The sequence below is a fragment of the Neofelis nebulosa genome, chromosome 5 (genome assembly GCF_028018385.1).
Source record: "Neofelis nebulosa isolate mNeoNeb1 chromosome 5, mNeoNeb1.pri, whole genome shotgun sequence".
NCBI classification, from domain to species: Eukaryota; Metazoa; Chordata; class Mammalia; order Carnivora; family Felidae; genus Neofelis; species Neofelis nebulosa.
The window spans coordinates 104,326,947-104,343,395 of NC_080786.1; the positions used below are offsets into that span (position 1 = coordinate 104,326,947).

General features: G+C 35.8%; 1 protein-coding gene across 1 annotated transcript in view; it reads left to right on the top strand.

Moving 5' to 3' along the window:
* The first annotated feature begins 2,357 nt into the window (after positions 1-2,357).
* IFT57 (intraflagellar transport 57) overlaps positions 2,358-16,449 on the top strand; it is a 53,934-nt gene continuing 39,842 nt past the window's right edge. Inside the window, exons 1-5 of the mRNA XM_058731503.1 lie at positions 2,358-2,696; positions 5,176-5,338; positions 6,163-6,281; positions 8,669-8,759; positions 12,993-13,061. Of these exons, the coding sequence (XP_058587486.1) occupies positions 2,485-2,696; positions 5,176-5,338; positions 6,163-6,281; positions 8,669-8,759; positions 12,993-13,061 (654 nt within the window). The 5' untranslated portion in view covers positions 2,358-2,484. The remainder of the gene's footprint in view (positions 2,697-5,175; positions 5,339-6,162; positions 6,282-8,668; positions 8,760-12,992; positions 13,062-16,449) is intronic.

Consider the following 16,449-nt stretch of genomic DNA (forward strand, 5'->3'; position numbering starts at 1 on the left):
TAATTTAGTCTTTTTTTCTTCTTCACAACAACGAAGGGGAAAAATAATTCTTCATACTGCTTTTAAGCCAGGATGCGTCAGTATTGTACCTGAGAAGAAAATGGCTAAGTTCTGGGACAGGTGGGATTTTTTCCCCTTCAGTCAAAATACATATGTTATTGGAGCGTTTCTTCGCCAAAAAACAATGTTTGGCTATTTCATCTTGAGTGCTATATATAACTTTCTGAAAATGTCAAAACATCTTATGCAGGCAGCATGCCTTGAGTAAACATCTATCTCCCTGGGTGTAACTAATTTACCCATAGCCTTTTTGAGTGTCATTTAAACAGCCACAGGTTGTTTGTTGATTAACCAAGCATCGTAAAGCATGGACCTGAACTTCCATTTTTTTCTCCAATCATAACATCTATCTTGCAGTCTGAAAGTTACTGAAAGTTACCATAGCATCCCTCGCCCATATATGTGGTGGCTGGAGTGGGGATGTATGAGTGAGAAACACTCTTCCAAGTTAGCAAAGAAAAAGATCAAATCTGCAGTGGAGTACAGTCAAATCCAACTTTCCAATCTATCTTTTTTATTTTTATTTTTTTAAGTTTATTTTTATTTATTTTGAAAGGGAGATAGAGAGCAAGCGTGGGAGGGGCAGAGAGAGAGGGAGACAGAATCCTAAGTAGGTTCCAGGCTACCAGCACAGGGCCTAATGTGGGGCTTGAACTCATGAACTGTGAGATCATGACCTGAGCCAATGTCAAGAGTAGGACCCTTACCTGACAGCCACCCAGGGGCCCCTCCAACCTATCTTTATTAAAATCAACTGGTTAATGACTTGCAGTAGGCCAGTAAAATGTTATTCATTTAAAAAGCAAGACTTGGGGCACCGGGGTGGCTCAGTCCAGTGAGCATCTGACTCTTGATTTCAGCTCTGATTATGATCTCACAGATATGAGAGTGAGTCCCAAGGGCTCTGGGTTGGGCATGGAGCCTGCTTAAGATTATCTCTCTCACTCTCTCTCTGCCCCTCCTCTTCACTCCCACATGTGCACACACATGCATTCTCTCCCTCTCAAAAAAAAAATTAAAAAATAATAAAAAATAAAAGTTATCTGTGGCTCTTTGAGTTATTTCTAAATTATTGTATGTATTTCCTTTCTCTGGTAAGTGGAAAAAAGTATTTATTTGCCTGATTTTTCACGTTATTAGTATCAGAGAGAAGTTAGGTCTAGACTGATATTAAAATGAAAAGTATTCCTCCACCCATTTTCTAACAAGAACAAAAATATATTACAGATAAATTTCAAACTTCAGTTATGTCAAAAAATGTGAGTCTTCCGTATTCTCCAGTAGCAGGTATAATACATCAGAGATCTTTCCCAAATTACATTATAAACACAAACACATTTTCAGCCTCCTCCTACACATTTTCTTCTCCCACGAAATCTCCACACATCCACCATCTACCTCATTTTTTATGCAGCTTTTTGGAAAACTGCTTGATACACAAGCCTTTTTTGAAAACTGTAAAGCTGTGGTCAGCTATGTCTTTCTAATAGCTGCAGAGTACAGTAGTAACTTTTGCAACACAGAGCTGTGGCACAGAGAAATTCAAGACAATCCCCTTTATCTTGATTTTTAACAAGGAACCTCAAAACTTTATGTTACATGTAATGGGCTTGAAACAGATTAATCAACGGGATGTGAACTTAGAATTCATGTTTCGGAGGTAGAACAAATCCTTCCCAACGCCTTCTTTTTGCTCATCTTCTGCCCTTCTTTTCCCCCACCCCTTCCTTTTTCTAGCGCCAGAGTAACAACCGGGAATTATAATATTTCAAGGTTTATAATATACTGTACTGTTAAATGCAGCAAATACAGAAACATCTTGTTGGAAAGTTACTGAGATGAAGGGAAACCTACGACACTATTGTTGCAACTTCGAAAACTTCCAATTTTGAGAAGAAAAAGCAAATCATAGTCGTGGGCTACCTTAGCCTTCAACAGTGCACGTCTTCCTTTCTGTTTGATTTTTTTCAAGGCTACCCGTGGCTAACTCAGACGCCCGCGGGGCAGCGGTCCTTAACCAGCAGGCCCAACCAGCTCCCAGCCAGCTAAGAGCTACAGGGAGATCTCAGCAGAAATGCGCTCCGCCCCTCCTTTGCCAGGAGGCGTGCACCCGACGGGGGGGTGGTGGGGGTGGGGGGGAGGCCACGCCCCCACGAGGGGCGGGACTGCCTCTCAGCCATCTCCTCCCCAGAGGCTCGGGGCGCTGTCCCGGCGTGACGTCATCCAGAAAGCCCGCCCTGGTTGGAGGGAATTTAGAAGAAAACAGGGCGGGAAGGAGGCGGAGTCTAGTTTCCCTGGAGACGGGTTGCTCGGCGGTCGCTTGGTAACCGGTCGCGGCGGTCCCGTCTGCGGCAACGCAGGCGGCTCAGGCGGCCGAGGTCTGTGGGCCGAAGCCCACGCGGGGCTCTTTCTGCCTGCTCTGTGATGGCGGCTGCGACCGCAGTGGTCACGCCCTCAGGTTTGGAGGATGGGGTGTCTCGGTCCCGCGGCGAAGGGGCCGGGGAGGTGGTCGTGGAGCGGGGGCCTGGTGCGGCCTACCACATGTTCGTGGTGATGGAGGACCTGGTGGAGAAGCTGAAGCTACTCCACTACGAGGAGGAACTCCTCCGGAAGAACAACCTGAAGCCCCCGTCCAGGTGGGTGCCCTCGTTCTCCAGCGCCTGGGAGCCGGCCAGGCCCGGGGAGATGCCTCCTCCGCCTTCTGGGGAACCTTGAACGCGAGTTGCACTTGCCTCCATCTTCCTAGACAGGAAGGGGCACTTCCCCCCGAACTTGGCGACAGAGGCCACGGAGTTCACAGAGTTGAGACTTGGTGTTTTTTAGAGAGAGTAAAGTTTCAGAAACGCAGAAAAGACTGGAAGACGGCTTTCCTAGACTTTAAAGCACCCACGCACCTCCACAAAATGCAAACTGTTTTTTCTGATTATAAAAGTTGTAAAAGAACCTATTGTAGAGGACTCAAAAAAACACAAGAAAGGGTGTAGAAAAAAAATACTGAAATCACCCATAATCTCATTCCCAAAGATGAATATCACTTTAGCTGCTTCTAGTTTTTGTTTTCCTCTGAGATAATTTGTCTCTACAAGTGGTTAACTGCGGGTACCTAGGACCTTGCTCGACTTTATATGCAGTAAGTAAACTTGTTGATTAATTGTTATGGTTTAAAAGACTCCTGCCTTTGCAGTAACAGTACTCTCAGAAACTAAGAAGTGGAAAAGACAAACGAAACGACAGCTACTGGAACTGTGTCTATCGTACAACCTAAAATTCTGCCCTTGTTCTGGTGGGGAACAGTCCATCATATCGTGAAGTCAATGCCATTAGTTGTTGAGGGTAATGCACAGCTAGCACTTTCTCTTCCAGTTAGTGTAGCTTAGTGATAGTCAGATAAATAAGCTAATACTTAGATTTGTTTATTGTGTAAAGTGCAATTTAGATTAAAAATCTGTAGTGATTTCTTTGAATGGGTATAGCTTGGCTAAAATAATTTCCCATGACAGTTTTGATCTCATTAGTCGATCTCTTCCAATAGCTTGAATTTTAAGATATGTAGGCTCTATGTAAACTGCCCATATTGCTAAGTCGGTCTATAATAAAAGTTAGAGGAAAAAGTAGTGTTGCTTGATCCATGATAGAAATTGTGAGATTGAGAGTTATTACATAAATGAATTAAACAGGATAATATAAATAACCAACATTTTCTTTGATAAAAATGCATTTTTGCCCCCAAGTATATTTTTCAAACTAAAAGAAAATGGCTTTAAGGCTCTAGTGATATAACCTCAGTACTATTTCCTCAGGAGTTCAGCAGGATATTTTGAATCATGGATTTGAGTGGCAATATCCTAATTTAATGGTTCTCAAGAGTGTGGTCATCAGACCAAAAGCAGTATCACTTGGGAACTTATTAGAAGTGCAGTTCCACGGGCCCTTTCCCTGGTCTACTGTATCAGAAATTTTAGGGGTGGAGCCTAGAAGTCTGTATTTAACAAGGTTTTCAGGTGATTCTGATGCATGCTAAAGTTTGCAAACCGCTCTACTAGGTCTGGAGGATCTTTCAGTATCCAGTCCTGTGTCATGGAGTTGTCATCAGCCAGTAAGGAAAAGATGAATTTTTAGCAGTGGGTACTTTGAAGGGGTTGTGAACATATACCTGGAAGAACTTCATTACCTTTTTCTTCCCAGCCATCTCTTACCTTTCAAAACATTTACACTTACCCTGCAGGACAAACTTTGGAAAACATGAAAGAGTAGACTGCTGATTCTTATTTAAAATAGTTATAATAGCTATAAATACAGTTATGAACATAATGGCAATAACTGCACATAAAAGGGCAAAATTAGATCTTTGATCAGCTGACTCAAATGTTGTTAGCAAGTTTTATTCTTAACCTATTTAAGTATAAATCATATTGATCTTCCTAGGACTGTTTTTAGTAGGCTAAGGGATTTAGCAAAAGTCAATAAATGTTTGTTAGACTGTGGATATGCTACTTAGTGGTTATTGAGGCTGGCTGCATCTCAAAACCATATACGAAGCTTTTGGAACATACTTGTACTGGGGCTCTACTCCCAGAAGTTCTGATTTAATTCATGAGGGAATAAGCAATGCTTGGTCCAGTAGCTATAGTTTGAGGAGCTCCTCAGGGGATTCAGCTATGCAGCCAAGATGAGAACAACTGTTTAACATACCCGATAGGTTAGGAACAGTATGTAAAGATACCAGGGACATTGTAAAATATGTAAAAATGCATAGTGAATAATCATTAAGGTCTTTTGTTAAACTCTGAAATTCTCTTTAATTCCAAATTACCATTTTCAAGAGGTACTCTCTTATTAATTATTCCTGACATAAATGATTTTGGCAAAAGTTGTACATGATCAGTTTTTTAACATGCCCTGCATTTACTTGAGTGTAAGTTCTTTGATCTAATATTTTGTGTACAGTAGTAATTACCCTAGTCCTGTTGATTAAAAACTTTAATATGAGTGTTGTGGATTACCGGAAACTTCAAAGGGTGAATTGCAGATTTTTTTTTAATTTAAAAATGTTAAATTAAAATTAAAGCCATTAAAATATTTCATATTCCATCCTCCCCCCTTGTTTTGAAACAGACACTATTTTGCACTGCCTACCAACCCTGGTGAACAGTTCTACATGTTTTGCACTCTTGCTGCTTGGTTGATTAACAAAGCAGGACGCCCCTTTGAGCAACCTCAAGAATATGATGACCCTAATGCAACTATATCTAACATATTATCTGAGCTTCGATCCTTTGTAAGTGTAAATAACTGTCTTCTTTCAGAATGTTGTCAAGTTATGAATTTTAATATTGGTAATTCAACAACATAGATGCTACCCTTTTAGATGAATTGTCTATGAATAACAATATCTATACACACCCAATACATACGTATGTAAAATTATATTTGGGTTTTTTTCAGATAAAACCTCAGAATGGTTGGTATTATAATATTAATGCCACTTCTAAAAATGTTCAATGTACTCTTTGTAGCCCAAAGTAATAATATTTTTCTTAATCTTGTTATGTCTCAGAGGTAAATTTATGGATACTTAGTTCTCCTTCTAAAAAATGCTAGTGGGAAGCTGAAACATTGTATTTTGAAAGGGAACTTTGATTTAATAGACCATGATAGCGGTTGGTTGTACTTTTCATTTCTGACTTTTCCTGGGGGGCATTCAGTAAGAACTTTTGGTATACATGTTATTAACTTTTGACAAGTGATTCATTCTGTCCTTCCTATGGTTGTTTAATGATAGGATACCAAGCTAGTAGCTTTACTGTTTTTTTTGTTTTTGTTTTTGTTTTTTTCACCTTAATAGGATCAGTTACTTGTTCTGTCATGGGGTTATTGCCTTTCAATTTGATACCTTTGACAATAAAACATCCTCATTTTCCTTTAGTGTATGTATCAATGGATAGAAAAGATGGACTTCTAAGAAGCAATATAGTTCATTATTTTAAACCATATGTGAGAAATAGAGAAGCAATACACTTTTTCAGGAGCACTTTGCTTAAAATATTTTGACATATGGAATATAAATAACAAATAAAACACTGTATATCTTTTGTATTTCAGGGTAGAACTGCAGATTTTCCTCCTTCAAAATTAAAGTCAGGATTTGGAGAACATATATGCTATGTTCTTGACTGTCTAGCTGAAGAAGCATTAAAATATATTGGTTTCACCTGGAAAAGGTAAAAATTACCCAACCTGACAATGGTAATTTTATGTGGATAGATTTTTCCTCTGTGGGTTCAGAGCTGTTTAATTGAACTGACAGGGAGTACTTCCTCTTGACTATTCTAAACTGAAAATGCCACAAGTGATTAAAAATGTCTGTGTATAGGCAAAACTGGAATATCTGATTTTATCATGCTCTTGCCCAATTCAAATTTAAATAATTATTAAAGGTTCAACTGTAAATGAATATCTTCATCAATGTAGGAAATTTTTTCAAGGTCTCTTTATTTATATACACAAAGATGGAATATACATGGTGGTAACTGATAGCTGTAGATTTAAGGAAAAAATGGAAATTAATATAGTACTTTAAAATGGGATTTTCCCTTTTTTTATAGATACTGGCCAAGAATAATAGCCATCTGAAGAAGCCACCTGACGTTCTCTTAGATCTTGTTTATTGTTTCTTTCTCTGACTTGACAGTGATGTGTTGTTTATATTTCTATGATCATATTTATCCCTTGGTTTTAAACTCATTTGTTTTCGGGTCAGGCTTTCTTGCCAGAAACTGTGAACTCTTCATATATACTGTATAGCAGTTAGCATAGCACTTTGTATATCACAGATGCTCACAGCATTTTAAACCATATGAAATAACTAATATTCATCTACCAATGAACTAAAAAATGGCAATTTTATGCTTCAACCTAAATATTATGAGTTAGTGCGGTATAAGGAATAACGATATGATTCAGATTACTTCTTTATTGGACTCCAAGAAAAGTTATGAGATGTGATACTCCATTTGGCATTTTTAAATATTATTAATTTTATTGTCCAATGTGTTCTAAATTCACCTGAAGTGATCCGTTTCTCAACCATTATTCAGTTTTGTACTTCCTTTATTTGTAGGCATATCTAATTCTTGGCCACGTATTGTGATTTTGATAATTTATAAGGACTGTAAATATATGGGGAGGGAAAAGAGGGGAAAATATTGAAAATAGGCATCAGAGAATATGTCAGCTATGTAATGTGTAGTTTACATAGAAGTTACATATTTATAGATGACTGTTTTACTTATTAAATATGTCAAAACAAATCCTAGAAGAACATTGCCTTTTAGACATTATCTAATTCTAATTAATAAAAAAATAGGAAATTTATTTTTTAAATGTTGATTTTTATATTTTGCTAACCTGTCTGAGGTATAGATTTTTAAAATAAGTTTCCAGGAATAAACCTAAATACTTTTGGGTATATTTAATATGGGAAATACATGTTACTAATCTTGATGGAGAAATGATTGTTCAATACTTAGTATTAGGACCACTGATTAGATTTTGGAAATAAGCTGGAGCCTTTCTTATTCCATCAAAATAAATTTCAGATTGATGAAAGGTGTAAATGTGAAAAATGAAACTGTAGGAGTACTAAAAAGTCAAAGGTGGTTGAGATGTGTCATGTGAGGGAAAAGCTAGGATCCATGCAAGAAGAGGTTGCCAAGTCTATGTAACAAGAATTGTAAAAATCCTGAGTGGCCAAGATTATATAAGTAATAGACTGGAAAAAATAGTTTTAACACAAGTTAAGCAAAGCACCCATTTTCTTAACATACAAAAGGGCAAAGGGCATAAATAGACATTTCACTGGAAAAGAAACACCAATAACTGATTAAACCATGAAAAAGTGTTCAATCATTCTCCTATGAAAGAAATGCAATAAAACAAGAGAGATTTTTCATGTATATGATTGGCAAAGATTAACATTTATTTACAATATTGGTGAACATGTGGAAATGGAGTCACTGTTTTTGGGAATGTGAAGTAGGGTAACATTTTGGAAGTTGGTTTTTGGTGATATACGTCAAAACAATACAATGTACAAAGTTGTTGACCCAGCTATTCGTTTTACTGGTATAGATTAATTGTAATTGATAGACGTAAAGATAAATGTACAAGGATGATCTTTGTAAAATTGTTTAATAAAAAAAACCAGAAACCACCTCAATGTTCATCCATAGTTGCTAATTAAATTAGTTATGGTACTATTTAACAGTTCAATGGAATACAGTGCCGGGGGGTGGGGGGGAGAGAAAAATGTATATGTACTTAAATGTGGTATATTAGTAAGTGAAAAAAGTATATTGGGTAACTATATGCATGTTACCATCCTAATTGTGTAAATTTATTCTTTAAATTTGGAGAGAAACATTTTTGCTTCTTTATGTAGAAAGTTTCAGAAAGAGTACATCAAACATGTAATGGTGATTATGGAAGGCAGGTAGAAAAGGATAATATCTGGTGTAGAAGGGATTCTTAATATTCACATTATACCTTTTTGTCATGCTAAAATGTTTTGTTTTTAACTCTCCTCTCATAATAAGCTTTATTATTTTAGACCAACATACCCAGTGGAAGAATTAGAAGAAGAAACTGTCCCAGAAGATGATGCAGAATTAACATTAAATAAAGTGGATGAAGAATTTGTGGTATGTGTGTCGCTGAACTTTTTGTTTTTGTTTTTGTTTTGGATTTCTTTCCCTTCCCTTAATTCCCCCAGATTTCCATTTTCAGGAATATATTTTGTTTCATTGTTTCCAGAGAAGAAAAGCTTTTAAATAGTGTACCCAGTATCAGTTGTTTAGACTTTTGGTTAAGTTAATGCTTATGGTTTCTAATGACTGAGGTCTGAATTATAGTCAAGGTTCTTAAACTATAGACAGGAAATAGTGAACTGCTAGTTATATGAGTAACCATTTTATTAGCAACCATTCTTGATTTTAAATAGGCTATAAATAATAAAGAACTTAAAAAGAACAGTAGTATTTAGGATTAATATATTCTGTTTCATAAGAACAGTATTCATTTCTCAGGGACTTCTGTATGCTTCTAAAATTAGAATAAGTACCACCCGTTAGGAATTTTTAAAAATACTTATAAATACCAACATTATTTAAATTGTTGGGCAGTATCTTGGCCTTTACCATTCTTAACATTCTATTTATATTCTGAAACTAAATAATCAAGTCTATAACAGATTAGACAACTAACATGGTAGAGACGAAGAACACTTTCTCATAACCAGAGATGGATTGACCATGGTGTTTTAGGAAGTATAATGTGATCTAAAATTGAAATAGCAGGAAAAAACCCTTTTTTAAGGTGTACTTTACTGTCATAAACCAATTACATTTTCAAGGTGAATTTTTAAATAAGTAGATAATAAGTATATTCTATATTTCAGCTTAATTTATTATGTGATTATATACTACAAAGATATTAATCACTGCATCATTTTATAGCAAATGCTGAAAATAACCATTAAATAAATTAGACTATATCCAAATAGTAGAATACTGTATAGCCATTAAGATTGTTTACAAAGAAATGTTATTGACATAGGGATGATAACTTATGCTATATGCATAAATTCAAGTATGTAAAATATACAAAAAAAGAAAAAATAACAATATGTCAACATTAGTTACATATGGATAGAAAGATTATGGATGATTATTTTCTTTTCTGTGCTTCTTTGTATTATCAAAGTTTTTAATGTGTCTTATCAGAGCATAAATATTTTAAACTGTAAATATAAAAAAGATCATTCTGTTATTTACAGAAGGAAAAAGACCATTATAAAACTAATCAATTTAATAGATATCTTTTTAAATATGACACATTTAAAAAATTAAGGTAAATGTATATTCATTCTGCATGTGTTTTATTGAGCACCTATTGGGCAAGACGCTGGTGGAACTGTATGTACAAAGGCTCTGAGGCAGGAAGGAGCTTAGCTTGATCAAGGATCTGAGAAAAGACCACTGGGGCCAGATCTCCTAAATGAGGCGGGGTGTGTGTGTGTGTGTGTGTGTGTGTGTGTGTGTGTGATAAGATTAACAAGGAAGATAGACCAAGTCCAGATCATTTTCACCATTTTTAAGGAGTTTAGACTTTTTTCTTTTCATTCAGGCCCAGAGAATGTTAAGTTCTCACATATTGCCAATTGTTCACCTCATTAATTTTACTCAGGTATTTTCCTCATCTTATCTTTTTAGTAACTGTTTATTAGTTAATGGTTTATGAACAGAAACCTGGTCCTAGCGCATCAACTTTTAGCTTCAGAGACATAACTGAAACCTGCCAGTCAGGGGAAAAAAAAAAGGTACAAAAACCTACTAGCCAGAAAGAAAGCTCTGAAGGTGGAAACCAAATTTACACTTTTTTTGTACCTCTACGTTATTGTACAGTGCTTGGTGCAAAGTGGATATTCATTAAATATTTGACTACCAAATCAGCTGTCAGTAAATTGCTGTGTAACTTGTAGAAATTATAGCTGATTTTTTTCTGAGAACCCTTTGAAGTCCAAAGCAGCATCATTAGGTATGTAAATTAGAGATACAAACTAGAAAGCAGCCTCTTTGCACATTTCTTCCCAACTATAAGGTAAAGTCCTTCTACTGTCATAAGACCAAACTGAAGGCCTTCTTCAAAGGCCTGAGGCTGTTAGTTAGTTCCCTTATGTCAAGTCTCTTGAATTTTTTCCTTTTTTCTTTCTTTCTTTTTCCCTTTCTTTCTTTCTCTCTTTCTCTCTTTCTCTCTTTCTCTCTCTCTCTCTCTCTCTCTCTCTCTCTCTTTCTTTCTTTCTTTCTTTCTTTCTTTTTCTTTCTTTCTTTTTCTTATCATATTCTAAGGAGCCCTCAGTTACCTCTCCCATTCCTTTTGTTAAGGAGATCAGTGCTAAAAAGCATTTGGACAGTGGGATGTTACATTATTTTGTTGCCAGAGTTTGAGGTGGCTCAAGGATGGAAAAGATTAATTTCTGACAGAGTAAAATTCTGCTATAATCATCTAGAAACTAGAATCCTTCAGTTTTAGACTTGTCATATCAAGGTAGGACACACTGATAACTGTTAAAAAGGTAAAACAAGTATTGGTCATAAAACAATATTTTCACCTGCTGTATATAATCATATACTTAGTAATTGGCAGTTAGAGAAGTAAAAGGGTATATACTAGGCAAAGAAACAGTAGGAAATTGTTCAGTGTCTTCTAAATAACCAAAATCAGAATACTCCATTTATTTTAAAGCTTTTTTGGTAAGTCTGTTTATATTCAAATTGCTTTTGAATACTGTCTTAATAATATTTAGTAACAAATCTTTTTTTTGACTGCCTACTATTAAAGCCTTTTGCCTATTAGTGTTTAATCCAGTACTAATTCAACAAGTATTTATTGATCCCCTATGTAAACTGTACTGATTAGGTTATTGTAAAAGCATAATAAACTTGTCTCTTCTCCCATGGGCATCAAGTCATTGGCGTTTCAGTCATTTACTCTGGTTCTTAAGTAGGTCATCATTAGTGCAAACACAGAATAAACTGAGCCGCGTCTCAAAGGTGTGCATCTGCATTTATGGTTAAGATTTAAGATGTAAACAGTTACATCAATTTTGTGTACACCTCTATGCTCCACTGCTCCTCCTCCCTAAAAATGTAAATGTAAAAAAATGTAAACATAAAAAAGTAAATGTCACTTGAGTCTATTTATACTCTGCATTTACATTGGTTCATATTTTACAAAAATCTTTCCAGTTCCCCAAAGATTAGCATAGTTCTCATAACTTACCTTAGTGGCCCCACCCCCCAGAGTTTCAGAGTGATCTGGGATGGGACCTTAGAATTTGCATCCTAACAAGTTCCCAGGTGATGCTGATGCTGTGGTCTCAGAACCACATTTTGAGAACCACTGTCTTACATCCTTCTAAATTCTTAAAGATCACTGTACGTGTGGAAGTGTCCAACAAATAATTTTTTCCTTTGAGGACCAAGCTCCATTTGCTGTATTACCACGTCCTTAAGCCTGGGTTATTGTTAAATTTGTTTCACCCGTTATGTCACTTATCACCACAGAGACATTTGAAGAGAAAGGGGAGCTAATTTTTTGACCTTCATGCTTTAGAACCTGCTCAAGACTTCATATTTACTGTATATTGGGGAGGGGATTGCCTCTCAAAGGGTCACTTCTGACCCTACTGCCCACACCAATTGGCCCAGGGGTCAGAACCAACTTTGAATCTACATCAGCTATCCTTTAAGATAGTTAATATCTAAGTTACAAGGTTAGTATCTCAAATATATATTTATATCTTTAAATAGATTTAATATTTTAATATCTTTAAATAGACCTAGGGCCCATGGGCCAAAGAGTACTAATGACTAAACCTAGTAATTTATTAAACTTGAACATATAAGAGATGAGATGTCAAAAATATGAATTAATGGGATTGGTCCACAGTGCAGGTGAGAATATTCTGTGTCTGTCAACTTCATTTTTGTCCATTTTAGTCATGTTACTCAAAATTGACATTAACTCCTTCCATTATCTTTCTATTTAATATATACCACTCTGTACTGTTTCTTATTCTTATGCTTATTTATCCCTAGTTTTATAGTAATGGCTCTTCCTTCTTCCTTGTTTTTCTTTTTTCAGTAACTATAAAAAGGCCCTGTTTTAAAAGGCACCATTAAAACCTCTAAAAACAGATGACCTGTTAATAACATTATGCCCGAGTTTACATACACTACCAGGCTTTTAAATACCCTTTCCTGCATTGGTCTTTATATTGAGCTTAGTATATTGTGTACATAAAAACTGGAAATACATTTTTTAAATTGTAACTTTTTATAATTATTAACTTTTAAAACTCTTATTTTTCTAAGGAAGAGGAGACAGACAATGAAGAAAACTTTATTGATCTCAACGTTTTGAAGGCCCAGACATATCGCTTGGTAAGTTACATGGAATACACACAGGACCAACAAGCAATCAGTATACTTGTTCTGTTGAAAGTTGAAACAAGTAGAAACCATTGTTTGCCATTGTTTTGTGCATGATGTGAAAAGTAGCTCTCAAAAGTTGTTTCCTATATATAAAATGTTATAATTATAGCAAATAAAAAATCTGGAGGGTCGAGTGAGACAGCCTCTAATCTGTACCATGGAAAATCCACATACTGCTTCTCATATAAACTGAAAGTAACTCATTTGTCATTTTTATTATAGAAAGACATTATTTGATTTCAAGTTATTTTCCATTCTAATTGACTAGTATTGAATGGTCTTGATTATAGGAAAATACTTAAATGGTAATTCTTTGAAATTAAAATGGATTATTTTAAGACTGGTATATGGATAAAGTAGTCAGACATTGCTTTAAGTCAGTGTTGGCTTATGTTAATTAGGAAATAAATGTAGTCTATAAATGAGAACCCACTCAATGAAATGTTTCCTTTTTTTAAAAAAATTATTTTTAATGTTTATTTTTGAGAGAAGTGAGAGACAGAACACAATCAGGGGAGGGGCAGAGAGAGAGGGAGACACAGTCCGAAGCAGGCTCCAGGCTCTGAGCTGTCAGCACAGAGCCTGATGCAGGGCTTGAACTCACGAACCAAGAGATCATGACCTGAGCTAAAGTCAGAGGCTTAACCACCTAAGTCACCCAGGAGCCCCTCAATGAGATATTTCAAAAGTACATGTAGGATTTTTGTATTTTATTATATATATATTCAAATAAATGATACTTAATTGTTCAAAAAGGTATGCATGGAATATAATATTTTTTTTAATGTTTTAACTGTTTTATTTTAAGTGTATTTATTTTTGAGAGAAAGAGAGAAACAGACCACGAGCAGGATAGGGGCAGAGAGAGAGAGAGAGAGAGAGAGAGAGAGAGAGAGGGAGAATCCCAAGCAGTCTCTGTGCTGTCAGGATGGAGCCTGATGAAGGTCTCAATCCCATGAACTGTGACATCACAACCTGAGCCGAAATCAAGAGTCGGACGCTCACCTGACTGAGCCATCCAGGTGCTCCTGGAATGTAATATTCTTATTTGCCCTTTATTTAACTTTTCTTGTCTAAATTCTACAAACAAGTTTGAAACTTCCTTGGCCATCCCACCCCAGGACGATCTCTTCATTTATCATTTACTGCCTTAGTATCATTAGTCAGCATTATTTATAATTGTTAATGATATGTGTGTTTTCTGCCCACCTTGAGATGCAATAAAACATAACATACAATATTGTGGCTAACTTGCCTGAATGTGTGAGTTGACTTTTAATACGTTTATATTCTCCATAGCATAACACAGAAGATGCCAAATACATGAATTCATTCATTCATTCTTAAATGAATTAGTGTATTTTTATTGCTCAATTGAAAACTGAGAATATAATATAATCTGATACAGTATATCAGAATAATATGTTAACATTTAAATTCAAACAGATAAACTCCAGTTGTAACAGTACTTTGGTAGTACTTTATAGTTTTCAAAGTACAGTTGACCCTGAACAACACGGGTTTGCACTGCACAGGTGCACTTACCCATGGATTTTTTTCACAATGGATACAGTACAATACTATAAATGTACTTTCTTTATGTTTTTCTCAATAGCATTTTCTTTTGTCTTTATTGTAAGAATATAGTATGTAATGCATATAACATACAAAATGTGCATTAATTGACTATGTTATCACTAAGGCTTCCAGTCAGTAGTAGGCTATCAGAAGTTAGGGTTTGGGGAGTCAAAAGTTAGTCCCAGATCTTTGATTATGTAGGGGTCAGCACCCCCCTAACTCCAGCGTTGTTCAAGGGTCAACTGCACTTTAAAATACATCCTTTATTGACCTTGTGAAGGGTTTGGGTAGATGTTGTTATCTTCATTGTACAGATACAAAAACTGAAATTTATCATCTTTGGACAGTTTACTCTTTTAAAAAACTAATAAGATTGCAGTAGCTGAATTTGAATTGTTTGTTCTAAACTCCCAAGTCTATTACTTTTTTCCCTTTACACCATACAAGAGTTCAGCAGGTAGGTATGGTTTGTTTGATTCCTACCTTAAACAAGGACACTGTGGTGCTTGATGTTCCTAAGTGTTGAAGATGATAATGAAGTTCTCCTAAAGTATGAGGGGAAAAAAAAGTGATGGATATACAATTATTCTCAGAACGAAACTGTCATTTGTGTTATTCATTCTTCCATTGATAGTATAAATAGAACCTCTAAAGGCCACCTGGGATTCCCTCTGGATAAAGTAGTTTGAGAATTAGAAGGGGTTTAAGTAATTTCATTTGCCTCTATCACTACTCTAAGTTCCTGTTTGTCCTGATTTCAGTTTTTACTTTAAACTATTTAAGTTTTCCCCTACCTATGCCTTTGTAAGTTATCTGGGTATTAGATTCTTTGGACAAATATTATATAACATAAACCCCTTCAAGCTGAGGCTATGTGTGGTTGTATTTTCACAAGAGGAAGAAGTCTGAACACCAGGTGTTTGTGGATGGTCAGCCACAAAGTTCTAATGAGGCAGAAAACCCTTTCATATTTTAAAAAATCTGGCATGCTTATGATGTTGCCCACTAAAGCCATCTGCCTGAGACAGCTGTATCTGACTCTACCTTATGATGGCTTAGGCTGCTCTTTCCCCAAGACAGAACTGCTATATAGGTTAGTAACATAGATTTAAGATTTTATGTTTCATGCAGCAGGTGGACTCACAATGCAGAGGAAATATTATTTTAGCAAAGTTGCATGCAGTGAGTTTTTTGCTAGAATAAAAATGACATGTACTCTCTAGGAAATTGATGTACTAAATGTAGATGTGACTGTGCCACTCTAGCCATTTATGGATTATAACAGTCCTCTCTACCTGTGATTTTGAAAACATAGATGCTTCTCCAATCATTCTCTGTTCTCTCACCTTGCTTTATTTTTCTTTACAGACCCTGGCAACATATTAATTTCTATCTATTGTCTATCTCGGTCACTAGAGTGCTCTCTTCTCTGAGTGGGAGCTTTCTTTACTACTTTTTCACCTGTGCCGGGTGTGTAGAGACTGCTCAGTACTGAATAATATTGAAGGAATACGTGCAGAAATGAATGCTATTTTACATTTACAATTTTATAGGCAAGGTATAGCTTAATTTTCATAGAGAAAAGAACTGCTCAACTATAATTACTTCCTCTTCTATGTACCAGGTATGATAATGCAGGGAGAAATCCACTTATATTCCCTTCTTTCACTAAATAAAGTGATACCTAGATACTAAAAAGTGTGCTTGCTCTTAAGGATCGTGATAATGCAAGAAGATGAGCCTGTACAGCATCTTCTTG